General features: G+C 40.4%; 2 protein-coding genes across 2 annotated transcripts in view; one reads left to right on the top strand and one right to left on the bottom strand.

The window, feature by feature from the left end:
• The first annotated feature begins 446 nt into the window (after nt 1–446).
• abitram (actin binding transcription modulator) lies at nt 447–2,674 on the top strand. The gene is made up of 6 exons (XM_068702512.1): nt 447–626; nt 802–853; nt 1,423–1,552; nt 1,679–1,755; nt 1,842–1,911; nt 2,187–2,674. Exons 1-6 carry the CDS (start codon nt 545–547, stop codon nt 2,322–2,324), a joined length of 549 nt encoding a protein of 182 aa, XP_068558613.1. The 5' UTR covers nt 447–544; the 3' UTR covers nt 2,325–2,674.
• Nucleotides 2,675–2,682: 8 nt separating this feature from the next.
• The window catches only part of ctnnal1 (catenin (cadherin-associated protein), alpha-like 1), a 48,157-nt gene continuing 23,048 nt past the window's right edge, over nt 2,683–27,791 (bottom strand). The window contains exons 2-19 of the mRNA XM_068702511.1: nt 22,392–22,581; nt 18,379–18,566; nt 17,400–17,519; nt 15,929–16,018; nt 15,487–15,657; nt 14,423–14,623; nt 13,419–13,505; nt 12,996–13,154; nt 12,066–12,158; nt 10,005–10,155; nt 8,665–8,702; nt 8,526–8,576; nt 8,067–8,221; nt 7,694–7,742; nt 7,067–7,123; nt 5,687–5,806; nt 4,911–4,994; nt 2,683–4,309 (exon numbers count right to left, since the gene is read on the bottom strand). Of these exons, the coding sequence (XP_068558612.1) occupies nt 4,139–4,309; nt 4,911–4,994; nt 5,687–5,806; nt 7,067–7,123; nt 7,694–7,742; nt 8,067–8,221; nt 8,526–8,576; nt 8,665–8,702; nt 10,005–10,155; nt 12,066–12,158; nt 12,996–13,154; nt 13,419–13,505; nt 14,423–14,623; nt 15,487–15,657; nt 15,929–16,018; nt 17,400–17,519; nt 18,379–18,566; nt 22,392–22,581 (2,175 nt within the window). The 3' untranslated portion in view covers nt 2,683–4,138. The remainder of the gene's footprint in view (nt 4,310–4,910; nt 4,995–5,686; nt 5,807–7,066; nt 7,124–7,693; nt 7,743–8,066; nt 8,222–8,525; nt 8,577–8,664; nt 8,703–10,004; nt 10,156–12,065; nt 12,159–12,995; nt 13,155–13,418; nt 13,506–14,422; nt 14,624–15,486; nt 15,658–15,928; nt 16,019–17,399; nt 17,520–18,378; nt 18,567–22,391; nt 22,582–27,791) is intronic.

Below are 27,791 nucleotides of genomic sequence, written 5' to 3'. Positions count from 1 at the left end.
AAAGCTGTTTGGTATTTAATTCTCAAAGTTGTCCCCCCCTCTATCCAGTGGACTATTCAAATGTTAACTCAAATTTGAAAATTAAAATGCAGTATTAACACTGTAGCCCATTTAGGCATGCATTATTTAAAACGAAAATGCAATTTTCTAACAATTGAACTACTACTACTAAGTAGTAAACTTTGAGAATCTCAAGATTGGTTAGAGCCCCTGAGTGTGGAAAGCTCTACCTATTGAGATCAGACTGGCGTTTACATTTTTACCCAAATAGCACAAAATGATCATGTTGTTATTGTGGAATTACATTTTTATTTTACATTGTCATTGTAAAAGTCCTGCAAGGGGCTTTCTTATCAAATTCACGAACTCAAAGAGGCGAAAATAATCTCCGGAACCTTTCTTCCTTTTAAAACTGTCGGATTCGTTCTAAGGACGGACTTCGGTGTCACGCCAGATGCTATCCGTCACGCAAAGAAGTGTACACATTTCTATAAATCTACTCTTTAGTCTTTTTGTTCTACAACCTGTATTGTGAATACTTTTCATGGACTCGTTGGAGCAGAAAGACACAGAAGCGACGGCGCCTTCAGTTATCGACCGATATTACACACGATGGTTCAGAGCCGGTAAATATTATCACTGAACTGTTTCTCATGCTGTGTTAGCTGTCCGGTGGCTAAATGAGCTAACGTTAGTAGAACATCTCTGCGGATAGAGCACTAACGTTACATTTTGATTCGATTACCCAGCGTAATGCATTTAATTAAAATGCGTTGAGTGTATTGTGGTTGTTTTATTCAGATATGAAGGGGAAACCGTGTGAGGACCACTGCATCCTGCAGCATTCAAACAGGTAACGTTAACACGAGTCACGTGATGGGTATTCAGTGAAATCCACACTAGGTGGTGATGATTACAAAACGAATAGTCATCTTAATAACTGGTTATTAGATATAAACTGCTACTTCATGGGACAGATACGACTATACTGTTCAGTATTGTTGAGACGTTTGTGTTGTATCAACATGGTTTTGTGGTAGTATTACATTATATCGATAAAGATATAAAGATTTTAAAATAATGCTTTTGAGTTAACAGAAATATTAGAACAACTTTACATAAATATTTAACGTAAAACAACGACACTTATTACAGCTTAAAAAATAAATAAATATATAAGCCTCACAAAAAAGGTGACATCATTACTGGAAAGTTGATTGCATATAACAGTGTATAGGAGTTTCTATTTTTCTTTCTAGTCATCCAGTTTATTATGTTGTTATATTTCCTGAGCCAATATGAATATCTATCTAATGTTTTAAACTTGATTTCAGCCACACTCTGGTGATTTACTGATAATGTTAACTTTTGGTATTTTTTTTTTTTTTAAGGCTCACTTTTCTGTTTATGTTTCTTCTGCAGACTATGTGTTGTCACGTTAGCGGAGACTCACCCAATCCTTCAGAATGGGCGGGCAATCAAAAGCATCAATTACCAGATCAGTGATTGCTGCAGTCGGCTGAACAATAAAGTGTCTGGGAAGTCTAAGCGGGTAAATTCACGACGACTAATAAAGCTACAGATGAATTTGGTCTATAGATGTGTACTTGTGTAGCTCCACTTCACATTCTTTTCAGCCTGGCCTCTAATGCCTCTCAATAATTTTTTCCCATTATAGGGGGGTCAGTTCCTTACTGATTTCGCACCTCTGTGCAGGATAACATGCACAGATGAAACTGAATACACAATCTACAGGTGAGATAATGGTTTTGTTTTTCTAGTCATACATTCCACATGCTTGTCTGTCATGATCAGTCACGCAAATCTGTCGTCTTTTTTAGCTGCATCCGGGGCCGTCTTCTGGAGGTCAATGAGAGTATTTTAGAAACACCTACTCTCCTGCTGGAAAAGGTAAATATATATATTTTTACACAATAATGTTATCACCTGGTTACGATTGGCATATATGTATGTCCTTCTAATGATTGAATGCCCTCTTCTAAAGGCCATACATTCTATAACATTTTGTTTAAATATAATAAAATAAAGTCACTGTTCAATATCATTTATAATGTTATCATAATGTTATCATTTATGAATGTTATCGTCTCTCTCCCACAATCATTGTCATCTAATCTTATTAAAACAAATGCGTTAATAGTGCTTTGTCTGTCAAATCCAAACAGCCGTCCACTGAAGGATACATTGCCGTCATCTTGCCAAAGTTTGAGGAGAGCAAGAGCATAACGGAGAATCTTCTGAGCAGAGAGGAGTTCGAGAGCGTTGTCTCCAAACGTGCCGTTGCCCAATCTCCACCATCATGACTGAGCTCCACGTTCCTGCCTTATTTACGTCAAAAGTATTCTGACTCACTCAGCAGGTTGGGTTAAAGACTGAGGACGTTATCCTTGAGAGTGACACTTGAGTGAGGTCACTTCAAAGGGACTATTGCATATAATGCACGCTGTGCACTATGCCTCTGTACTTACACGTTGTTTCAGGAAGCACCCTGCGTTCAAGTTCTTCATTTGTTTGTTTTTTTCTAATTTGAAAAATTAGGAAATGGAGGAAAGCATGATAATTTACTTGAAATCTGGTTGTAGTTTAGATATCCCCAACTAATATTCAGTTTGAATTATTTTTCTAGAATGTCAATAAATATAACCCACAGAGATTTAAGAAAAATATTGTTTATTTTGTTTGTGTCACTTTTATTAACCTTTCAATTGTCAAAAGAATAGATGGTCCAAAACTAGATCTAAGATTTCTTCACATCTGTAGCGCAACTACAATACCCAGCATCCTTAGCTGCTCTCACACTGTACAGAGCATCTCTAAAGCTTAATGTATGTTATTCATCTTAGTCATTATCACACCTCATCTAGTACCAAAGTCATTACCTTAGGATACTGTGTGTGTGTGTGTGTGTGTGTGTGTGTGTGTGTATATATATATATGTATATGTATATATATATGTGTATATATGTGTATGCTTCAAGTACCATATTATAGATACCATTTACATATTGGCCTATAAGGCAGCTTCACAATGATAGTCTTCATAACAAGTACACTTCAAGGCTCCATTTCAGAATTATGTTTCAGTTATTTTGTTAAAAAGAAAAAATTTCTGTATAACTACACAATATGATTTAATAACAGGACAGCATAAAGTAAGGTCCTGACAACCCAAAAAGCATCTTAGTGATGAACTTGAATTTTTATCACCTTACTTTTTGGAGAAACCAGGCCCATCCAGTGAGTAAACTGGAGGTGTAAGAGCTTTATATTTCACACTAGTAGCAAGCTGAAGATCATAGCTTATTAATGAGAACAATCATATTTGGCATTAAATTGTGATTTTGTAACTAACATGGCTAACATTCTGCGGCAAACTGTATGGAAAGTAGTCATTAATCATATGCTGTGGTTGACTTTTTAAATACTTATGAATAGAATGCCAGGAGACAATGTACCACTATCTAATATTACAGAAAAAGTGTTAACATTACAAGCCTATGACATGTCGACCACAAAAGACTCAAACACAAGGGTTTGGTTATGATTGCATCATGCATGCCCCCCCGCCTAAAATTTGGCGAACATGTGCAACACGTTTACAGTACACCACAAAGCAATTTTGACTTGTAACACAGGCACATAGTGAAGACAGATGTATGGCTAAGCTGAGCATTAAGAGAAGTTCTTTCCCTGATTCTGATCAGTTTATCAACTCAATATCCAGAGAATTGATAAATTCAAAATCAATGAGGAGGCTCACAGCAAGTGGCAAAGTCATAGTGTTGGCTGATTGTCTCCATCTTGTGGACTGATGTGGAACCGGTGCTTCAGGTAACAAATCTACCCTGGGTTCAAACTTCCCCTGGGCACAGCAAGCTTGGATCTGCTTTTTCCTCTGTAAACCTTACACTTCATCATCCAGACAACAGATACAAACTCTAAATGACCCGAGGCATCCATCTTCACCACATACACTGCTCTAGCCCACTCATTGATGGGAGCATGAGGATGAGGGGAGTAAAGTACTTCCTGGAATAGATGTTCTCCAGAAAGGGGAGGTTGGCTATGTGCTGCTCCAAGCGAGAATAGGGGACAAAGGAGGTGACCTTTCTCTGGATTACTTGCTCTCAAGGAGGTTAAGACCGGCCATGTGTTGCTCCAGAGATTTGGCACCAAAGCCGTTGCTGTTCTTGTTGTTAAGAGCTCCCTCCTCTTTGACAGGTGTGGATGCATCCTGCCTCTCTCTCCAGTCCTGCGGGGAACCCAGGCTACTCCTCTCTGATTTGTACTGCAAATGGACACAGCAAGGAGAAGAATGGAAAGAAATGAGATATGATGAGAAATGAAGTATGTTTTTTTGCTGTTTTATATACATGCAAAAAAAAAAAAAAAAAAAAAAAATAGAATGACGGCACTTTTAGCTGTTAAATACAATTAAAGCTCCTATAATTAATGTTTCATATTTATAGTGGACACACTTATTGATGAACTAATTATTACTAAACTCTGTAGTTCCTGTCGACTTTGTTGGTGGAGACCAAAAACAGAGCTAAGTGGCTCGTAAATATTGGACTAACATTTGCCAGAAACACAAATCCAAATGAATGCTAATGTTTTGTCTGCTGGATGTTTTGTCTGTTGGATGTGTAAATATGCAACTGTTTGCTTACAAGTTGACCATATCAACTAAAGGTGGTATATGTTCATGTTGTGTTTAAAGCGAACTTCCACTGCCCCTAAGTGTCCTTACAATTTGTTATTGCAAGTTTAATCAGATTTTCTAGGCCTACATAAATGTCTCTGAGCTCTTTGTCTTTTAGTGGATTTCCATGTAGCTTGCTAGGCTACTACAAGTGCCAGTCACTAAGTCAAGAGTCCTGTTTAATCACCTTTCTGGTGAGCTTGTTGCAGGACGGTAGAAGGAAGACAACCACAGTCAAGATACCTCTGGTTGTCTGAATGGATGAGTCCACCTAGAGGCAAAAAAATAAAATTATTATACACTAGTTGAAAAGAGGTAGCATGGATACCCATTGGATACAAATGCACAAAAAAAAACACTTAAGACCCAGCAGCCAACTCACGCACATCAGAATATAACCCCGAACACATTCTTCCATTAGAGACGAATGATAAAGTGAACATCAGGATGGAGCGACAGAGATGCGAGCCAATACACATCAACGAGATGCTCATTAATCAGCAATGGACACGCTATTCTTTATCGCGTCCTTTTGATTACAACCTTCGCCTTTATTACAAGGTGACCTAAGGCAGCTCATCCCTGCTCAAAATGCTCATTAATTCCTCACAGACATTCATTAATCTAGCGCCCTGCGTCCGATAATGGTGTTACTCGCAGATCACTAAAATATTATGCCGTGGCCAATAATGAAGTAACGCAGTAAGTCGTGCTCGATTGTGTGTTCACTGAGCATAGTGCTTCATTGATGCCCGTCTGTTGTTGGGGATGTAGTTTTGATGCTTTTTGAAGCCAATTATCCCTTTAAGAAAAAAAAACAACAGTAAGTCTGCTCTGCACACTAATTTGTCTTCCAAACAAAACAGACTAGGGGCAGAAAGAAGTCATTGTTTATTTATTATTTAACTATACACACAAACAAACACAAAAAAAGATAAAGACACGCAAGCGTAGTATGAGTACCTTCTGGAAGGTGGCAGTCTTGCCCTGTACAGGAGTCTTGGCTCCCATCTGCAGCTGTTGGCATAATGCCACCATTTTCTCCATCTCTGTCATCACCACAGACTTTTCCTCATCAACTAGCTGGAACAGAGATGAAGACAGAAACAGAGGGAAAGATGGTTTATGATGGTATGTCCAGGTTTATCCAGGGACACTGGGTTAATATGTACAGCCACTGATAGATGTACTGGACTGGATTTACAGTGCTCTCATTCAAACACAAATCAAATATCACAAAAAGCCAAAAATGAGGGTGAAATACATTAACATTTAGTGTAGCTTGATGTAATCCATCAGCAACAGCCAGGTCATGATCTACTGCTTAAGTCTGTTATCCAGCTGGGTTAATCCCTCGATCTCAGTCACGGGAGCCATCAATCTATTTCTGTTACGCCACTAGCGACCTAAAAACACAGGCTCTTTTATTCAGCATAGCAATACTCATGACAGACAAAAGTATACAAAACCTCTTAAACCTCACTTACAAGCTAATTTGCATAAACAGCCTCAAAATGTTGAATGAAGGCAACATAGGTGTGCTACAAGTGTGTTTGGTGCCAAAGAACTATGGGAGTGGAGGGTGAGACACAGGGACTCCATTAGCCCCAGGTTTTTTTGATGTAATTAATCAGAAAGTGTGAGGCAAGTTGAAGAGCTGGGCCTCCTGATTATGAATTAGTCCTGTGCGGTAACGGTCAACTCCACCACCCTGATCTCCTCCACACATGCACATGTGCAGAAACATACCCACCCACGGACCCGGCAGTGACAAATTGCAGTTGTTAACGGCTGTCAAAAAAAGCCATTTAATTACACTTGGAGGACCTGTGGAAGAAGTTGGTGGAGGGCAAGAGGAAGGAAGACACTGGGGCTACGTTTGTTTGTTGGATCTCCACTCAGAGGGAAAGAGGACGGTGAAAGTGTGTGACAGACTTAATTTCCTGCTACCTGACACCGTGGCATGCCAGAATGGGTGATACGGGTGTGTATGTGTATGAGAGGCGTAACGAGGGTGGGGGCACAGGTGCCTGTGTGTGTCTGCATGCAGATGGGTCAGCAGCTCAAATGCAATCTTTTGTCAGATTCCAGAAAAGAAGCAAGAACATATGGTACACAAAAATATATATTTCTTGATTTTTAGTTGTTTTTATGTTCTACTGCAATCATTTCATTGCTGCTTTTACAAATATTCTTACTTTTACATAACTCACATTAGATTGATTTTCCTAGTGCTTAATGTGACCATTTGAAAATTATTTTTATGTGAGTACATTGTGATTTAGTATTCAGCCTTAAACTGTGTGTGTTCAAGAGAGAGAGATTTATTGCATTGGTATTTACCTGAGTGGAAAAAGTGCGGAGAGATGAGCACAGCTGGAGCCCCTCTTCAGAAAGAACCTTAAAAATGAGTCAGAAAATGGACAAAAATCAGAAAACGTACACAGGCAAAGCTATAATTATTTTAACTTCCACCAGAAAACCATTCAAATGTTTTTATAAAAGAGAAAAAAAGGACAGTCTACTTTTTCTCAGCTCTTCTTATCAGCATGCCTTCCCGTCTTTTCCCCCTCCCGTTCCTCTTCCTCTCTTATCTCCGTCACTCACGCCAAATGAAATAGATCCTGGCTGCATTTTCGATGCTGATTCTACAAATTACTGAACATTCCCAATTCAATAGATACTCGCCTCCATGCAACCTTGTTTGTTATCATGAGTCTGATGTGGCCAGGAACACGCAGCACTATATTTCCGTCATAATAATAAGTCCTACTAGTCTTGCCCCATCAGATGCGAGAGGGAAGTGAACGAGGGGATGCTGGCATTTACTTATCTATTGATCTGCTGGCCACAGTATGCCTTTGGCTTAATAAAACAACAGATGCATTCATTTGCAACTTCGATAAAACAGGAGAAAAAAAGAACAGAAGGTGGAGAGAAGGAGAGATTGGCAGATATGGATACACATACCTCAGCTTGATGAAAAAGATCTAGTGTTGTTTTCAGCAGCCCCTCCCCTCTGGGGAATCAATATAGGAAACAGAAAATGAGGAGAGAAATCATGGACAAAGACTAAATACATCTACAACTACCAATAAAAACTGTGACTTAATTAAATCGAAATAATTTAATTGTCAAAATCAATCATTGTCATGTCAACTTTGTCAGTGCCTCTAACTATGCCTGGTGAATATCGATAGCTGGGGGCTCAAGAATCTCATTAACAGTAAGCCTCTAAAGAGATTCATGTGGTATGCTTAAGAGGCTTTACCATATTGAGCTCTGAAATGAAAGCAATCGGAGCATGTGAATGTTTGGGTAGTATGTGGTGCTGTTCGGTCACCTGGTGAACAGATACATGTTGTATGCCATACTGGCCAGGCTCTGGCTCTGTCGGACAATGTCGTGTTCCTGCTCCTCCCATTTCTCCACCTCTGTGTCCACGTCTGACGACAGCAGACGGAGCTCCAGACCCAGCTTGGCCATGCTTGTCTGCTCCTGCACAACACACAGAAAGACACAAAGAAATATGATGGATGTCATTTCAGAAATGTATATTAGCAAACAAGGTATTTTCATTTGTTAACACCATAAATTCTCTAATCAACATAATCCCGCTTCCTGTGGTGGAACAGCATGTGAAAAACTGCTGGCTCAGCAAAAAAAAAACGCAGCCTATTAGCATACGAACACCATCAATTCTTCAAATGAGTGGCACAAAGTTTCCGGGAGATGAAAATACTGCTGTCAGACGTGTCGTGATGTATTGTGCAGAAAGCCAGAGGAGTATGGTGTATGCTACCTCTGCGTCCAACTTGACAGCCTTGGCAGTCTTCAAGTTAGCTGAGTGTTTCTGTGGGTAAAGAGAGTGGTATTAATAAGAGGATAACAAAACATTGGATCAATGGAATAGTCATGAGGATGGACGTTGTGATACTCACTCCGGGTCTGGGAAGTGACAAATAAGATCTTTTGTCTCCTAGAAGAAGAAAGTAATTGTGATTATCTGAACACATGGTAACAAGTAAGGACTAACAAAGCCATCTAAAAGATAGCTCCATGCCACCGCCAACTAAGTTGCAGTTTATAGCCATGTCTGTCCAAAACTTTTTATCTTACTAAACATTTGTGTAGACTTGTCATAATTACCATATGAAACTTAAACAATGGGCAAAAACGTGTTTTGTGAAATTTTAAGAAGTTCATCTTTGAGTCCAAGTGGGCGTTTGTGCCAAATTTGAAGAAATTCTCTCCAGACGTTCCTGAGAGATCGCGTTCACGGTGCAGCGGCTTAAATATATTAAAAGTCAATATCTTTTTGGATGAAAAAGATATTGAGACAGACAATTAGGGTGGCAATTATGGTTATTCAGTAGTTATGGTACTGAAATTGTTTTGCTTTTATCACTGTCCACCTTTAAAACATTTTTATCTTTCGCCATAAACACAAGCTGCTTGGTTCGTTTCAATATTTATTAATAATAATTATATTTATTTATTTATATAAATTTACAGGGACAATATACTCTTCTGTCATGTTTATGCGGGACGATTACGAGAAAATAATAAAAGCAAATCTCTCCACAGTGTCAATACAACACTTTAACACAGCATTTGGGCTTCTTGGGAATACAAATGTGTGACGGATTTGATCCTTTTACCCGCTGAGGTGCACTTAAAAATATTGTTTTATGTAAGGCCTCGTGGATATATTCCAAAACATCTTTCTCCTGTCTTTGAGATTCCTCAGACTTACAGTGTGTGAAAGCACAGGGTTGATACAAACATAGATCTGTGTGTACATGGACAAATAGTTAAGTAGATGCAAATATACACACAGTCACACAGGCCCGTCAGTGAGGAAACAAACAACTGATTTGTTAGAGTCCATCATTTGAACACTTTAGGCAACTGGCACAATAATGAATAAGAGAGAGGGAGTACAGAGGAGGAATGAATGCATGGGTGGTGAATGGCATTGACATTTCTCCTGTTACAAAATGCTTCCCAGTGTACGATGATACATTTTTTAAAGATATGTGCTTGCTTTGCTAAAATTCATTAAGGCTATTGACGTGTTTTCAGGGGCAAAATGATCACCAAGGTTTTTTATCAGAGAATGTTATTCTTTAAGGCTAAAATGCCATCGGGAGCATATTTTGCCTGTATTCTCTTCTGCTTCGCACTCTTCCTGAAAGACTCTCTGATCCTCTCTGATGTATGTGCTGCTGACCCACACAAATGCACACAAGTATCCATTAACAACTGAACAAAAACGCACCTCGCCTGCCTTCAAAGACGTCGTTGATCTCTCTCAGCAGCAGGGCCATGTCACAGAGCTGCGAATCCCAGGCCTCGCAGAACACCTCCAGGTTCTCCTTAGCAATCTTACTGGACGGGTGGAGGGCCAGCGTCTGGGCTGCCGAGATGATCTGAGTGGGAAGTGTGTGAAGAATTGTGACATGAGAAAAGTTATATTAAAATATAGTTGGTCAGTAACTAGAGAGAAAAACTATGCAATTACAGTAAAAGACAGAGAAACAAAATGTGGCTTATGATTCTAAACTCACCGTGGTCATTTTCAATTTAATCAGCTGCCACTGTTGATCGGAAATACACCAACGAGTCTTCCTACTAGTGAAATTGTCACAGTCTGGTTCATGCTCTCACATTTGTCATGTGAGACTGCACTGTGTTGCATTTTTTTGTTTCCAGAAAATGTATGTATTTTCCTGCTTTTATTTTGAAGTGTAGTCCTCATGTGTCTTGTCTTATTTTACTTCCTGCCTTTTTTAGTTTTCCCGCCTTTGTGATTGTCTGCTCCGCCCTCATTTGTTTCACTTGTCTCTCCTCAGCCCTGTAGTCGCCTGTGCTGCGGCTCACCTGTTCCCACTTCCACATTACTCAGTCTCCATTTATACCAGCCCAGTTCTTTTGTTCTTTGTTGGTTTGTCTTCAGTTTTGTTTGGAGTTTTGTACCAGTTTGTCTGTGTCCTTGCCAGCTGTTTCCTGTCTGTTATATTGGACTCCGACTTGCAAGCAGTTTGGAATTAAATCATTGCATTGTTACTGCTGGTTCCTTGTCTTTGTCTGAATTTGGGTCCATCCCCTGTGCCTGCTTCCCAGACTGTGACAGAAATTCAAAACACAAGACTAGAGGCTGCTCTCCATTTCAAACCGTTATTTAATACTGGGACTAACAGACAATGACTAAACAAAGTCATTAATATGTCCCATCTCTCTGGGCTGTGGCTTATATAAGCGGGCTACAGTTAACTTGGAATATGGTAGTCTTCTTTAATCAACACCACCACCACCACCACCACGGCAAGACAGCATTATAACAGAGTTAACTCTCTGGGTTCACTCATTACACTCAACACTGGACCACTCACAACAGCCCCCATAAAACAAAGGCAGGTAGGAAATAAAATGACACAGAGTCATGTTAACCATAAACATTAACCTTACACAGTAATTTAAGCTGCCCAAAAAACAATGTGTTCGGTAACTAAGGTGTTATAAGCATGAATTAAGCATTTATTATCAACCTTGTGTGTTTTACAAAATAAAAGGATTAAGGTTGAGTATATTTCAGCACATTTCTGATGCATGACTAGTAAAATCAAATAGTCAAATAAATCTGCAATAAAGTCGGGTTTACAACTACAGTTGATAAATACAAATTTAAAAAATAAACATACACGAGTGTGTGTGTGAGCGCTCACACACACGCACACAAAAAACCAGCACACGCGCGCACACAAAAACACGCATCCCGCAGCCTTTCCCTACAGTGTAGTATTTAATAGCCAATTACCCTCTGGGCCACCCCTCTATTACTTTGGGCCGACACAGACACATATCCCCCCCGCCGCCCCATGCTGCAGTGTTATTGATTGGTTGACCTTTGAACTAGGAGTGCTGCAGAGTCATGCGGGGCCTGACATTCGTACCGCAGGACGGGAACATTCTACATTGCTGGATAATTACTGGCATGGATGGTTTCCAAGAGCAAACATAATTAGATAGTAGTCTAGGTGAATAGCATGTTCTCAGGTGTAGGAGGTAGACTGAGGAGACGTGAGGTAATTTGTATATTTTCCCTCCCCAATACGTCTAAGTAGAATATTACTCAGTTTTTGATTTCACTCCCAGACCACTGTGTGACCAGTTTGATCAACTGGCATGCAGTTGAATCAAATGAAATGGGTTTCAGGTTAAGCCCTAACCTCTGTCCCTTTCTAGACTGATCCTGTCCCCCTGGTTTTCAGCCAGTCAATGGGTTATAATATCAATCTAACAAAAACAAAAGTCCCGACAGAACATATTTGGCTGTTACCTGTGGACCAATGACATGGAAGGTCTCCTCAGCGTGTATGCAGGTAATCTCCAGAGGCTCTGTCCCCGACACATGGCACAGTAGCCGACAATTCTGAAGTCAGAGACACAGGACAAAAAAGGTCATTGTTTGAAAGTCACACTGTAGGAAATGGATAAATGTTCTAACTCTATGTATTTCTAACAATTTAACACTTACTTAAAAGAACACAATCATAAGTGGTAATACTTAATTGTATCACAGTGGATGAATTATACTTATTTTGTGGTTTATACAGTACACGTATCACTGCATTGTCATTTTTCCTCGTTACTTAATTTTAGGTGCATTGATGGACTATACAGAAAACTGTACAACTACTGTATATGTTTTTTCCTTTCTGGTTTCAGCATGAAGAAAAATAAAATGTAATGGTGTTTAACTTTTCTTTAGTGCGAGTGGATAATTAATGAATCTTAAGGATGCATACTTAAGAAAAGGTTTCAAACCAAAAGAAATCGTATTTATTTTTTAAAAATTCATATTATTTTTGGAAGAGTATACCTTCCTCTTGCACAATGTATTTCTTCATACTGTACTGTATGTACTGCTTGTTAGCGCCCCTAACAAAGACATGACAAAGTGTTTGCATAACAAAGTCACATGAGGATTAGAAACGTAGTCTCCAAATTCGTTCATTTCAGGCTGTTTGTATTTACTTGCACAGCCATTTCGATGTGTTTTTCGCAACTTTGCAACTCATGGCCAACTAGCTTTTTCACTTAAAATTTTGTCCACAAATCTAGATTGATAACTATAAAAAAAGTTCACTTTAAAGTTCACAAAAGATTTCCTCCAGTGTATTGTTTGCCAGTTGAACACCTTTACTAGGTGGCGCTACAACAAACCGCCCCGTGCCTCCCTGCTCCCTTTGCCCCCGCCTCTACCTACCTCCACCAGCTGCTCCTTCTGCTCAGTGAGTGTGCGTGAATACTCCGCTACTGCCTCCAGGTTTCCCTCGGCGCCTGCAGCTTTGAGAGCCCGTAGAGGCAACTGCTCCCCATGAACTTTGAGCAAGTCAGAGGCACGAATGACTGCCACCTTATGGAGCTGGAGGAGGAATCAAAAATTAAATTGCAGAATAAAAAAAGGACGAAGTAATGGAGGCTGGATCAAACACAAAAGAAAGAAAGATGAGTGGGAGACATGAATGAGGGTGGAATTTGAGGAGGCAAAGAAAAAAGAAGAGGAACAGAAGGGACACAATGACATAGCTGAGTTGACGGATAGACGGCAGGTAAGCCGAAGAGTGATGAGAAAAAGGAAAGTGGGAAACCAACCACAGAGGAAGAACATCTAGAGACTGCTGCTCACCTCGCGTCTGAGGTCACTGACGCTCTGGCATGTCTTCAGGATGGCCACCTCCATGTCCTCTGTGGCTTCTTTGGCATGGACAGACTGCTGCTCCAGTGAGACAGAGAGTGGAAGAGGGGAATACAACATGAGATTCAACATGGTCTTACAGGCCCACACACAAACCTACATTATTGTCTGGAAGAGTTTGACAATAGAAAACAACTGGATTGGAAAATGAACTTGGGCTTTTAATAACATGGTTTTTGACTTTCCAATTACATTTGTGAATGAAAACTATATATTTCGCTTTCAACAACAAGAAGCAAGACCACAAATTGGACTGTGCAGAACACCCAAGAATATGTACACATTCAGATGCGTTCGCTGCAATTTCAAAACACCACAGTGTTCTGGTCTTTTCAATTCTCCAGATGACCTTCTTTTGTAGAGGCTAGATGAGGCACTACTGTACAACTATGTGGCAGCAGTCTCTTTGTCCGCTCTAAACACACTGAAAAAATTCACAATGAGAAAACTGAAACAAAACGTTTCAATTTCGGAGGCCAAGGAGACAAATTGCGGGACACTACGTGATGTTTCTCTCTCGACTGAATGAGCCTTGGTAAAAACGGGTATTCAGGTTGGTTATTATGCTCCGTTGTTCCAGGAGGGATGTATGAAAAGAAAGTGAGTAGGCAATAAGAATGACTAGATGAGCCGAGAGTCTTAATGTGGGTCGGCCTGTGTAACATGCTGCGTGTGTCTTGCACAAACAAGATATTAAAAATTGTATTTAGTTTATAACCTTACCAACTCAACATCATTCCTTACACTAACAAAAGTATTCCAACCAACATCTCTTCTTGTTTTGCATCTTATTATCATACTTTTTCAAGTGTCTTACATATGAGGGGCTTATTATTATTATTATTATTATTATTCATATAGTAGCATATATTTGTATGAATATTTCCGTAGGTGTATGAGCATCTGTGCAAGTGAGCCTGCTAGTGCCAACATACCGCCTCAGCCCAGGATTGCACCAGCTGCTGAGTGTCCTGGCGCGCCAGCTGGCACAGACCTAGGATGGCCTGCCGCTGCTCGTGGCTGGTGTAGGCCGAATCTGTGAAGTCCTCTGTCCGCTCCACCAGCGCCTCCAGCTGGCTGCCCATGCTCTGGGGGGACAAGGAGTTCAGGTTCTCCCGCAGGCACTCCACGCTGGACTGCAGGAGGGGAGGAGGAGGAGGGTTGGGAATTAGGAAGCAGATTGAGGTGGCAACACACACGCACACGAGTTTTACTAAACAATGTTCTGTGGTGAAAAAAGCCAAAATGTATTATCTCATTATCATTATGCACATGACCTTGTCATCAAATAAATGGGACGCAGGTTTAGCCCAGGAGTCACCTTGGACCATCAAAGGTGGAAAATAAATTCTGCAAACAACATCTCAAGTAAACAAACATGAAAGCCAATGCATTTTGTTTCTGTTCTATCCTTCTCTTTTCTTTCAAAAATCTATTTTTAATGGTCTCTGTTTATGTGTCCTAAGATGACAGGTTTGCGTAAGCTTTTAGTTTAACTCTGACATTAAGAGCTAAGAAGCCATTTATTAAAACCAATACACAACTCTGAGCCCTTTCATTAAAATGCCGCAAACTGGAAAAGACCCCTTTAAAACCTTTTTTGTTGTTGTTTTTCTTTCATTTGCCAGTGAACCAGGAGGAGGGAGAAGATTAGTCAAAGGTTTATGGTGATTGACACAACCGTATTAACCAGATCATAAAACAGATAGGTCTGGTTCTACATATTGATTCTGTGCTACATTTGAAGCACAGTGAATGTTGAAATGTTTACACTTAAACCACAAATCAACACCCACATAGAGTCACATTTAGATCATTTAGGGATTCCTGTTGAAAACGATGGTCTTTCTTATTAATATGAACAGTTACGTTACTGCCTTTTTTTGAAAATGTTTTTAAAGCAGCTAAAATGTACTTTGCTCAGCATGATGCTCTGCCCACTAGAGGATCATTACTTAACTTCACGGACACCTTCACTAAGTCCAATTTCTGACCCTACCTTGAAGTCCTTGATGCCGGTATAGATGCTGGCAGGAAGGATCTTGTTCTCCCCACAGCTCCGTGCCTCGGTGACTATCTCGATGACCTGCTCCAGGGCACAGCGCATCCGGTGGAACACGGCGTCCTTGTTGATCCGCGCCGACTCGCAATCTGGGTGCCTCAGGCAGGTCTTTGGAAGGAATTCGATGTGAAATGTCAAAGCTCATGCCCTCCTTTACTCTCTTTAACTTCTAGCCCTTTTCATGTTTTACCACCATGATTTTTCACTCTCTTTGGCTTTTTTTATGATATTGTGGCTTTGACTTTTGAGCATTACCATTGATCGCAGTATTTGAGAACCCTTTGAAATTAAATAAACTTGAGAAGGCCATAAATCTTTAAACTGGACATAATCTGTAACTCTTGTCCAGAGGTCCACTGTCAGTGCACAAGCTGTTTACCTTGGAAGCCGTGAGGAGCATCATGGTGCATTTCTCCAGCACTGCTCTGGCTGCTGCCATCCGTGCTTTCTTCTTCTCATCCTTCAAGTCCTACAGCACAAACACACACACACACCAGATGGTAATGGGTGGCTTTACTTCAGTTGTAACTTCTAAGAACTCTCTGGGTGTCCAAGGGACATAAAGCCTCAAAAGTAAGCAACAAATCTCTTTCATGCTGTTATGAAGAGACATACAAATGTGACACAGATTCCTCTCCAAGTTTACACACACATGAAAACTTCCTAGGTTAATTATCTCCTAATAAAAAGAGATACTACGAATATAGTAAAGAAGATGCAGCGTGTCTGACCTGCTGCATCCCCATCCATGTACTTCAAATAGAAATAGACAGCTCCAATTTGGTATTTGGGGATTTGGAAAAGACAGCTGAATCAACTCCTCTCCCATTACTGTGCCATAGATCACAAGGACGATGTGATTATCTGTCATTATTTTTGCCTTTGCTCTGTGCTCATCTGGCTTCAATAGTAGAAGATGGTAGATTTTCTAAAGGGCTGAGTGTTTGTGCATGCGTGTGAAAACAAAATAGATAAAGAAAACAGGGTGGCACATGAGGAAAGAGAACATTAGCTGCGTTGCATTGATGAGACACGTGCGTCCAAGAAATTCAGAAAGAGGGATGGTCGATCCTCTCTCCCTGTCTAGATATTGCAGCCGGCGCACTTTACATCAGCTTCTGCAGGCAAAGCACTTTAGCTGCAGAGGCTGAATGTATGCATCAAAGAAGGATTAGCAGTCTTTGACAGAACAAAGTTAAAGACCCTAACTTGGACGGTTTTTCTAAAGCTCTAAGGAGAAGTTTTGTTTTGCAAATGTGCTGTACCCTAAGCTGATATATTGCAGAGAGAAGGCATCGCTGAAAACATAGGTCAATTTACATCATCAATGAATCATAATGTAAGCAGTGTTTGAGGAGAATGAGTCACAACTGACCTTTACATTTCTCCTATGGATTGAGACATGAGTTAGAAAAATTAAAAGATACAGAAAAAAATATTTGCAGAAATATGAGAAGCCCGAAGAAGCCTTGTTACTTCATTGTTTTATTTTTTTTTATTTTTGGGAGGAGTAAATATTTGATGCCTGAATTATGTATTTGTTCTGGGTTTGCCTGCACATTCACAGTGCAAGAGCTGCAGGTTTCACAGTCTAATTCCACCACTTGCTTTCACATTCAGAATACCATGTTTAGGAAAACCACGGCTTGTTAAAAGATTACATCTACATGAATAAACAAAATGTCCTCTGTGTTGCAGAAATTAATAGGCAAATAACTATATGTTCATAAACACAATATTCATATGTTAGACCTCATATTTATTTCATTTATTGAAAGAACGTTACAGTGTGCTGATGATTTTGACACTCTTAAAACTGAAGAGATTTGATTTCTTCACATGCTACTCACGTTCTGTCTGTCTCCGGTAAGATGGGCAAACTCCACCATCTCGTTGCCAAACTGGCTAAAAATCTGTACAAATTCCTGGAAGGTGCTGACTCTTTCCAGATGGTCGAGGGTAACCAGGACCTGAGAGGAGTGAAAAGATCAGAGTGCCATGGTGAATGGCCACAAATGGTTGTGTTCTTCAAATCCATCCACACTCTAACAACCTATTTCAGATCTATTCATACCCCAAGAGTGAAGCCTTACCTTACAACAGAACCAAAAATACAAATTATTTGACTGCAATTTATTTCAATATTCCTTATTTTATATCCTATTTCTGTGTTACTCCAGATCTCCCTTTTGTAATGTTAACAGCTCAATGTGATGTAATTATATTTGTGATCTCCTAAAATAAAACCACCAGATTAAGTAGTTTCTAACCTGCATTTTACTTAATAGTAGTCTATGTAGCTGCTAATTTAGCTGCCGAGGGTAGGCTAGCTGGCAGCGCGAATGCAGCATCTTTTATTCTCCCCAGACAAAGAGGAAGGAAGAGATGTAATCGTGTTTGCCAGTAATGGAGGGGGGCAAGGGGCTGTCGACTGTCTGTTCAAACGAGGCTAACCAGTCATGATTAGGCCCCCTGTTTCCATTCTTGGCTCAGTCTACAGCTACATCCATATCACATTGTCTGGCTAAGAGCATAGCCAGGTACGATGAAGAGGGACAGTTTCTTGCTCTGTGTTTTTATGTGATCGCTAAATGTGCTGCTTCCCTTCAATTACCTCCAGAGTACTTCTTCAGAGAGCCAGTGCTTATCTATTAGGAAATAAAGGACTCAGGATGGAGTTTGCTAAGGTGTGTGTGTGTGTGTGTGTGTGTGCGCGCGTATTTATGCGTAGATCACGATCTGTGTGTGTGTGTGTGTGTGTGTGTGTGGGCAAGAGAGCTTATGCATATCCTTAAAAAGGTTATCACATCTCACGTTTGCATGTCTCACCTTGTTGCGTGATGCGATTATCTGTTTGATGACGATGCGGTCAGCCAGGACCAGGACTTTAGTGACTGAAGAGAGGAGCAAGCGGGCAGCCTTCACCATCCCCGTCCTATCACTGAACACTGTGACAAGTCCGTCTGACTGGGACGGCAAGGCTGATCCCACATCTGTCAGCTGGGCTATGGCATCACCTACAAGACAGGAGAGATGGGTACTGTTTGATTCAACAGCAGAGCTGGAGTGATAAACTGCATATCATGTTTGTGTATAGGGATCCGACTTTTTCTCTCCTGCAAATGTTTCATTTACATACACAGCACTGATCCCAATCCAGTGTTCTTTTTTTCCCAAATTTTAAATCTGTACAAGGCTTCCTCAAAGCATGGAGCTCACTGGGAACACACATGACAACTAAAACACAATTTGTTAACTGTAAGTGAACATTCATACAACATTCTTTCTCGGCTTGTGCATATTTTGATTATATTGAGCTAGACAGTTTATGAGACTTTTCTATCCGCCTGTCAGATGATTCAGGAAATGTCCAGTTGGGGAGGCCGACTCAGAACATGCTGGAGGGTTTACATATTCCATCTGGCCTGAGAGCGCCCTGGGATTCCCTCTGAAGAGCTGGAGGATGTGACTGGCCAGAGAGACCTTTAAGGCTTCTTTGCTTTTCCTGCTGTCGCTGAGATCTGGACCCAGACAAGAGGCAGAAGATGAAAAGATGGGTGGCCAATTGATATGCCCTCAAAATTAAGCAAGACAACATTACTGCACGATGTTCTTCCAATCTGCCACTCTTTACCTCTGGGAGAACATATGGTCCTAGACAGGATGAAATACTATTCAGCACAGTGGTACGACAGCTAGGCCAGCCTGACCCAAACACTACTGGCATGCTTTCTGAGTGACGTGAGACAACTTAGGCCATCAAATACAATTCGCAAACATGCCAAGCATGAATTTGCTCTTACATGAAATATGCAAATAATAAATATTCGTTCAGAGTCCAACTTTACCTTTTCTCTCTTTCTCCCCTGCTCTTACTAGCCCCAAAAAGGGAAGAATACAACGTTTTTTAAGCTAAAATCCCATCAGTAAAATAGTCCCTATCAAGAGGAAAATGTCTAGAGTTAAGAGCGAGTGGGAAGAGGAGGGGGAATCTCTCGGGTCATGCTGCTCGGCTGTCTATTCGGTTTGGCTGGTCCTGAGAAGCAGCACTGACGAACTGATTGCATTTGACAGGCTGCTTTTCAGTGCCAGCTCTGTTAACCAGTTAAAACATCTAGGCTGGGCTCGCAAAGAATGCTGCTCAACCCCCAATGGCCCTAGCAGGGTGGAAAGCAGAAGGAGCCAACTCTCCTCTCTAAATGATTATGGATGGTATGGACTGGAGGATGGATATATTCATGACCTTAAATTTAAAACAGAGCTGAGCTATCCCACTGGTCCTTCAGTTATCATATGTACTTGAGACCTTTGTAACCTCTGTTCACTGTAAGAAACAGTTAGTTCCTTCATGGAAAAATCCTCCATCAGGTGTGATGAATTTGACTTTTTTCTGTATGATGAATTTATTATTCATAAGTGAAAACTTGAAAGGCTGATCCTTGATCTGTTGGTACAGCACATGCAAGCAGGTAATCTTGCATGACTCAATGGATGGCAATATCTGTCTATTGGTTGGTTGCAATGAAACTTGACACACACATCCATGTCCCCCTTTTGATTTCTCCTACACTTTTGTCCAAATACCTTAAAAACTAGTGACATTCCCAACAGCCTCATCTGTTCTTTGTGTTTAGTGGAAATTAGCAAATGTTGGCATGCTAACAATGCAAACGATACCCTCTTTTTTAACAACTTATTGTCCTGCACCTGTGGTCCTGTATTTAAACACTCACATATTGTACCTGCTATGACTTTATTTGATCCTAACTACCATCTTATGTTGAATCTTTCTGAGAAAGAAAGAAAAAGTGAGACAGAAGCTCGCGGATGTGAGAATACCACTGAGAGACTGAGTGAAAGAGACAGAGACGGAGATCCAACACCGATTGCCTTCACTGACCTGCCTCATTGCATCTCTCCATCGCTCTGATGATGGGTAGCATCTAATTAAACTAGAGCTTTCAACCTGCTTTTATTTCATTCATTATAGCACACAAGGCTGAAGCCTGCCTGATAAAACTCTCCCTGTGGCTAGGTATTAGAGAAACACCAATCCTTCATTAACTAGCCCTCTCTCTCCTGGAGATTTAAAGCCTCTAAAAAGCCTTATTTTTTTCATCCTTGAAGATGTCTCCGTCATATTTAAAAAGTGGTCAGAGAGACAAAAAGTTTCTTCTTTTTTTTAATTCAGGGAACAGTTGCATAGTGTCTGTCAGGAGAAGTGTAAGGAAAAACTGTGAAAACGCCTCCCTAAGAGGAAAATAAGAACTAGAATAAATTAGTCGCAGTGGGCTCAGACATCCACACATTTGCACAAGCACACACACACACACACACACTTCACTTGGCCTCACCTATACACACACATTCACACGCACATTTTCTCATCAGTCTTTACGCCTCCTCCCACCAACACTCTCTTTGTCTGAGTTTTAGCCGTCTTTACAAATCAACGCCGTGTGAGGATTAGACGCTTTTCTACACAAGCTAGTTCCCCCAATATAAACCTATTATCATGGTGTTGTGTCTAAATTCTTATCAATTGTGATATTGTTTCTGGTCTGCTCTGTAGAAGGCTAAAAGACGCCCTTGTTTTGCCTGATAAGAACTACGTTTCCCAATACAAAGATGTGTTTCACCGAGCAAGTGGTGTCAACTATCTAAGCTAAGAATGACAAGAGAGTTTAGAAAGACAGGAGGACACAGGGTTGACATTTGTCTTGAGTGTGTATTTTTAGACCGAATTTTAATGGCAAAATGTTACAAGAAAGCGTAGAAACACTGAAAGAAACACATTCCTGACAAAACCATCACCTCTTCTTTCTTCGGTTCAATAAAAGCTGACAGTGCTGTGAAAGAGTGATCCACACATTCTTGTTCCTTCACACTGGTTGTCACTGTTTCCACCCCTCCTACAATCCTCTGTACCTCTTTGTTTCCCTCAGTTGTTTACTGTTTTAACCTTGATATATCCATATACATCCATCAAACTGATAATCATTGCAGGTCTGCACATTAGGAGAGGATGGGTTGCCAGTCTATCACCTAACCTGCATGTTTTAGAATAACAATGAAACTGCAGCAATGCAGACGTGGAGAGAAATGTAAACTCCACACAGACAGGCCCAGCCAGCAGATTCAAAACCTGGAAAAAAAATGAGAGGTCCTGACCTCAAGTGGAGAAAAACATCCTCATCCTCACACAGAAGTAATCTATGAGGAGGTGAACATCGGGAAAACTACAACATCTTCATGCTCGCCAACAGCCTGATGTATAAAGTCTCCAGGCGCATTCTATCATAATCTACACAGTGCTTTCCAAACTAGCGCAGACACATTCATTCCTTCCTTCTACACAGCACTTTAGGGTGAAGTTACACTTTTTTCAGCCTTTACTTCCAACCTAATAACAACAATGTCTTTAGAACAATTTGGAGGTCCTCTGGTGTAATGCAGTCTGACAGCCAGGCTGTCCAGACAAATCGAAACTTGCTCAAATTTGATAACACTGAAGTCTGACGGTGACGCCTGATGCTTTCAGAAACTGTCACAGTGTATCTTAACAAATAAACACTGATAAGTCTTGTTGGCTGACCAGCTAACACCTTCAATGGCAATTTCTGAACACCATGGCCATGCTTATGACAGGAATATACAGTCTCCACTATGAGGAGGTCTTTAGAATGAAGCACCACGTAGTTTTACGACATTAATGTGTAACCACAAAATAAGTGCCGTCTCTATCTCGCCCGAAAGAGAAACACTCAGCAACGTGTTTAGTTTAAGGTCAGACATTTGGTGAAATGTTGAGTACATAATCTGAGCGAGCAAAAGAGGCTTACCTGCTCTGCGTGCCTCGAAGCAGGCTTGACCCATCTCATCCTTGAGCTCTTGGTTCTCTGTGGCGATGGCCTCCCCGACGGTGACAAAGCGTCCCACAGCCACGCTCACTGCCTGGCCCACCCTGTGTATGGCTGCCTGGGTACGCTCAGACTTCTTTGGCTTGTCTTTATGGTTGATCAGAGTTGTGATCTGCAGAAAAGTGTGGAGAAAAAAAAGGAGGGAGACGTACATTAAGATAAATTCTTTATTTTTGTTGGAGCCCGTTATCTAACCCTTGCATAATTAGGTACTTTATAGTTACTTTTCCATCGACCCATCTAAAAGTGTGGAGGAGGATAAATGAATACACAAGTTGCATGGCTGAATATTGCCTATCTAGAATCACAACTTCTTTTTCGATAGTGTAAGCATCTGGGATTGCATCCAAACAACATCTTCGATAAGGGAGCGTGTTGAGTCTGGAGCACGTACTCCATTTGCTTATCAGGAGAGAGGAGTTTCCTGCCTGTACAGCTACAAGAGGAGATAACATTTTGGAAGACGGCACATTGATAACCTACTATGCGTGTCAGAAGGAGAGAAAGCATGTCTACAGCACAAACACGCGCCCAACCACCAAAAACTCTTACGAAACATTTCATGAAATTTGAAATAACAGTAGCAACAAACACAGCAGCTGGGACATGCACGCACGTATTCTGTGACATAAGACAGTCCACCATCGGATACACAAACACACACACACACACACACACACGCACACACACTAAACTCAGGTGGGGCCTCTTAGTGATAATTGAGGGTATGAATTATGAATGGGTAGAGCCAATTATCATCAATTATTCATTGATTGCTTTCACTCTCTCCAGCTGTTATCATTGTGGGTGTCAGTGTGTGTATGCGAGTCAAAACAAATGGGTCAGGGAGTGGTGGGTGGTGATTTTAATTGGTCCACAGCTGCAGGTGGTCCAAGTGGGGAATCTTTCTCAGTGAAGTCTTTGTGGGATACAGAACACACGCTGGTTCTGCTGAACTCAGCCGGCTGTTTGAACGAGCAGCATCCTTGACACAGGAACACAGTACATTTTTTTGTTTCACAAACAAATCTAAATGAAATCCCTTGAAATGTGTTTGGATGTATTTGACAGTGTGTAACACAACTAACCCTGAGATCTCATGGAAAGTTAACAGGATTGTTATAGAGCAGCACCTGATAGGTAGCACACACACAACAATGTGCCCAAATATGATATTGAGGATATTTACATCTGGGTCCTTAGCTCTGCTTTACAATCAAACAAAATACAATTATCAACGCAGATTAATTACCTTTACAATCAATTGAATACTTGATGATCGTTTTAGTTCTACGGTCATCCCAACAGTATATGCGACAACCAAAGGGCTGTCCTCAACCAAAGAAATTCTTTGTTGACTAATACTTATTATTATTATTATTATTATTATTATTATTATTACTATTATTATTATTATTATTAATTGTTTGCTCGATTAAAACGTCAGAAAAAATTACCATCACAATATCCTGGAGCACATGGTGACATGATTAATAATCTTGTTTTGTCAGATCAACTGTCCAAAATCCCAGAAATATTAAATAAATACCGCACGGTGAAATCTGAAAAAAAAGCAGCACATTCTCACATTTGAGAACCGTAACCATCAAATTGTTGCCGTCTTTGCTTGAAAGACAATACCAATCAAAACAGTACCAAATTAGCTTTTAACTAATTGTCTTTCGATCTACTCAGATGAAATCATGTTGTAGCTCTACACCTAACGATTACTTGTGTAATCAATTGATCTAATTGAATAAAAATAAAAATTCCCATTACAATTACTTAAGAAATCTTATTTGTCTTCATTCATGCAAATTCATGCTTGCCAATGGCACACCACAAAAGTTCGACCATAAACCTGCTGCAGTACAAATCCTCCTCAATCTGAATGCTACAATGCTAAATTATCCTGAGTCAGCAAACCTCTTGAGCTGCAGCCCTGCGAGACATGACCCACATTAAAACTGTACATCACACTTCATCCACACTGACAGTTTCAACAAGCTTTGCTGAGTTTCAAAGTAATGTTGATGTTTAATGCTTCTTAAGTTGTTTCTCAGGGCCCCCGAGCTCATTAGCACTGCGCACAGCGAATAAGTTTCTTGTTAAGATATACCATTATAGTAAGATACAGAGAAAAATCCAATATTGTGTCAGACTTTGCATCTTCAAATTGTTGAGAAATTTAAATGAACCGGGGATGTGTAACACAAAACAAAGATTGCTACCCGGTTTGGGAATAAATTCTGCATAACAGCTAAAGTCCTTGAAAGTCACATCTCTGTATAGTATTGAAATTGGTTCAATCACAAAAAGACACTTTCACTGTAATAATGGCACTCATCAAGGATTTCTAACAAGCACATTTTTTTAAATCATGAAAATGAGCCATAAAGAAATAAGGATAGAGAGAAAAAGTTGACTCAACGAGCAAAAGAATATATACAAAAACAGTAAATAAAGAGTGCACCAAATTAAGCTGCCGCTCTCTTTCTACACTATAGTGACCTTTTTTCAATACCTGTCTCACTGTCACCTCGTCACTAACATTTTTTCATTTAATTCTCTCCATTCTCGGAAAGACTGTTGTTCTGTAGCAAGATCCTGACCCTGAGAGTATTCATAAAGCACTGCTTTTGTTCCGTCACTTGTCATTTTCTTTTATCATCTGTCTTCTTTATCTCAGTATTCAAGCTTCCCTTCCTGCGAGCCCAGTTTTCTTTACTGACTCATCCACACAGAGTAGGATACTCCGTAGAAAACACCAACAACGGCTGGACATGATGCAGCCTAAAAGAAGGAATTGGGGCACGGTGACACATGATTCAGACCTACGTTATGAAATGGACTGTTGTTCAACGTCAGGTGGCGTTCAAGTTATAAAACAGACTTGATAAAAAATTCTGTGACGTAAAGTTTCTGATGATTCAAGCATCCGTCCTTGGCTTTTGTGGAGGACTCTGTGTCCTGTGCACAACTAAAAGTGTGTATGCATGGTATTTTTATGTCTGCAGGGCCCATGCATGTCTGAATGCTGGGAAAGGAATGATTGTTCTCCCAGATGGCTTGTACATGCAAATGGGGACTCTCATGAACACTCAAGCTGGCACTGATCCAGAAACCAGTGTTTAAGGGGGTCAGAGCATGAGAGAGGAACTAAAGCGTGTGCATGTGTGTAGGTACACAAACAGCAGCACTCAGAGTGAGGGACAGTGAGAGAAAGCCTGATTACAGATCTTCCTGTGCAAAGTATCTTCTGCTACACTGCAGCAGATGAGTGGAGGGTGACGTTCGTTTGACACTTTGTGTCTGTGAAAGACAAACAAGAGTGAAAAAGTCTGTGTGAATTACAAAGAGAGACAGGGACAGAGCAGAGGAAAACCACAGACTGGAATTTCCTCCATTGGAGATTACTAGGTGGGTACATTTACTGGGCTGTGCAAACAGGAACAGAGCAGGGTGGAGAGAACATAATATTGATACAGTGCCATCGCAGCAGAGAGGCCATTGTGTTTGTGTGTATCAAAAGGAACTTGAACTCAGTTTCATTTTGCAGAGACAGAGATTTATGAGTGAAACGCTTACAAAATAGTGAAGATTCATTTTTAAGTAAAACAAAAAAAGTATTTATTATTAGTGCTTGGTATCAAGTGACATTTTTGGATATATAGTAAACAAGAATACATAATGACCAGACATTCATGCTTCAGATTATGATAGTCTATGGACCAGATACCCAGCTTCACTCCTTACAGACACCTGCTCAATCATTGAAGCTGCTCTCAGTTCATTCGTCATCTCTGGGTTTCACATTCACCCTCGCTATGCCATGCTGCTGTGCTCTGCTGCACTCCAGCAGTGTTCGAATGCCAATGAGCACTACAAACCAAGAAGCACCCAGCCCAAAGTCTCCAGACCCCCATTGAGGATTTACACAATATGAAATCTGTGACAAAAGCACAAATGTTGCTGGAGATGCAAAGTCAGACCTCCAGCGGATGTGTTTATTGACAGGGCTAGCTGGTTGTCTCTCCATTGCTATATCAGCATAGATACACAGTGGTTTGCTATAAAGAGAAAGGGCTTTATCTACTATCTAATGTAATGTATAAATTTGGTGCTCAACTTGGGATGTATATTCTGGTATATTCATGACAAATGGTCCACTCTAAGAATTTATCAAACAAACTCCCTGACGTCCCTGATTTGGAGGAAATGACATATCTCCAGACATAAATGAAAAGCGTTCCCGATGCTGCCGCACACACATAGTTCTGCAATCTCTTATAAAGTGTCTCTCTTTGACTCTCCCATTAACACAGCAGAGGCTGTTCATCCCCTTCTTGTTACTTACTCCTCTGGCACACAACCAGTCATTCCCAACCATCCACCTCACATCTCTTTGTTGTCCATAATTAGGAGGACAATTACAAGGCCATAAAAGCGAGATCAACTGCTTACTCTGAGCAACACAATACCCCAACAGAGCCCACCCATTGGCTAGCGGGAAATCTAAATTAACACCTCAAGGACACAGTGACCGACTATAAATCAGAGGGTAACAAAAGCTGGAAACATTTGTGGAGGCCTCCCATGGCTACCGAGTTTCATTGAATGACTTTTCTTGGAGAAAGTTTGGTGTTATCTGAGTCATTCTTTCTTTGCATGCTTTTTTTCTGTACTGATTCTTGGATAATACAATTGTATGAATCTGTAAATAAATGGATGTGCTTGTGGAAGAAAAATCCAGTTTGTTAAAAACAGATCAATTAAAAGCCTCTTTCCCAGTGGCAATGATGCATCATTCTTGTCATTTAATAACTGCAAAAAATCCTTCACAAAGGCAGTAAGATTAAAAGTGAGTGTGAGCAAGTTCATCCTTAACACACATTGTAGCCATTCATCACAATAATTCCTTGCTTGGCAACTGTTATATAAGACCTGTTTATTTGTCTGAATTACATCTGATTCCTTTAAGCTTTACTTAGCCTGCCGAGGAGAGTAACAACTCTCAAATAACTTTTTGCTAAAGCAAAAAGATTGAATGTAAAGAATCCTAGCAAAGAAGCTTGACAGCCATTAGCAGTCAAGCTCAACAGAATTTCACACGTGTGTGGATGTGGAGGTGTTGATCAAAGAAAAAACATTAGCCATCCATCTATCGTGACAGCAGAATTATTTTTTATTTTTGTCTACTTAAGCATGCGTGGGTGTGTGCGGATATGAGTGTTTACTTTACTTCATGTACAGCTGTATGTACAGTATGTGTGCTTGAATAACCTTGATGTGTATGGGAAGGAAATAATTGGACAGTAGCTT

This window comes from Cebidichthys violaceus, unplaced genomic scaffold (assembly GCF_023349555.1).
Source record: "Cebidichthys violaceus isolate CVI_PGR_0920_01 unplaced genomic scaffold, fCebVio1.0.p SCAF_85, whole genome shotgun sequence".
NCBI lineage: Eukaryota > Metazoa > Chordata > Actinopteri > Perciformes > Stichaeidae > Cebidichthys > Cebidichthys violaceus.
The sequence above is the reverse complement of the archived record's forward strand: the minus strand, read 5'-3'. Positions and strand labels throughout refer to the sequence as shown.

Coding starts and splice junctions, on each gene's coding strand:
- abitram (XM_068702512.1), top strand. CDS start 545: ATGGACTCGTTGGAGCAGAAAGACACAGAAGCGACGGCGCCTTCAGTT. Junction 854..1,422: donor ATCCTGCAGCATTCAAACAG/GTAACGTTAACA, acceptor TTTCTTCTGCAG/ACTATGTGTTGTCACGTTAG. Junction 1,756..1,841: donor ACTGAATACACAATCTACAG/GTGAGATAATGG, acceptor CGTCTTTTTTAG/CTGCATCCGGGGCCGTCTTC.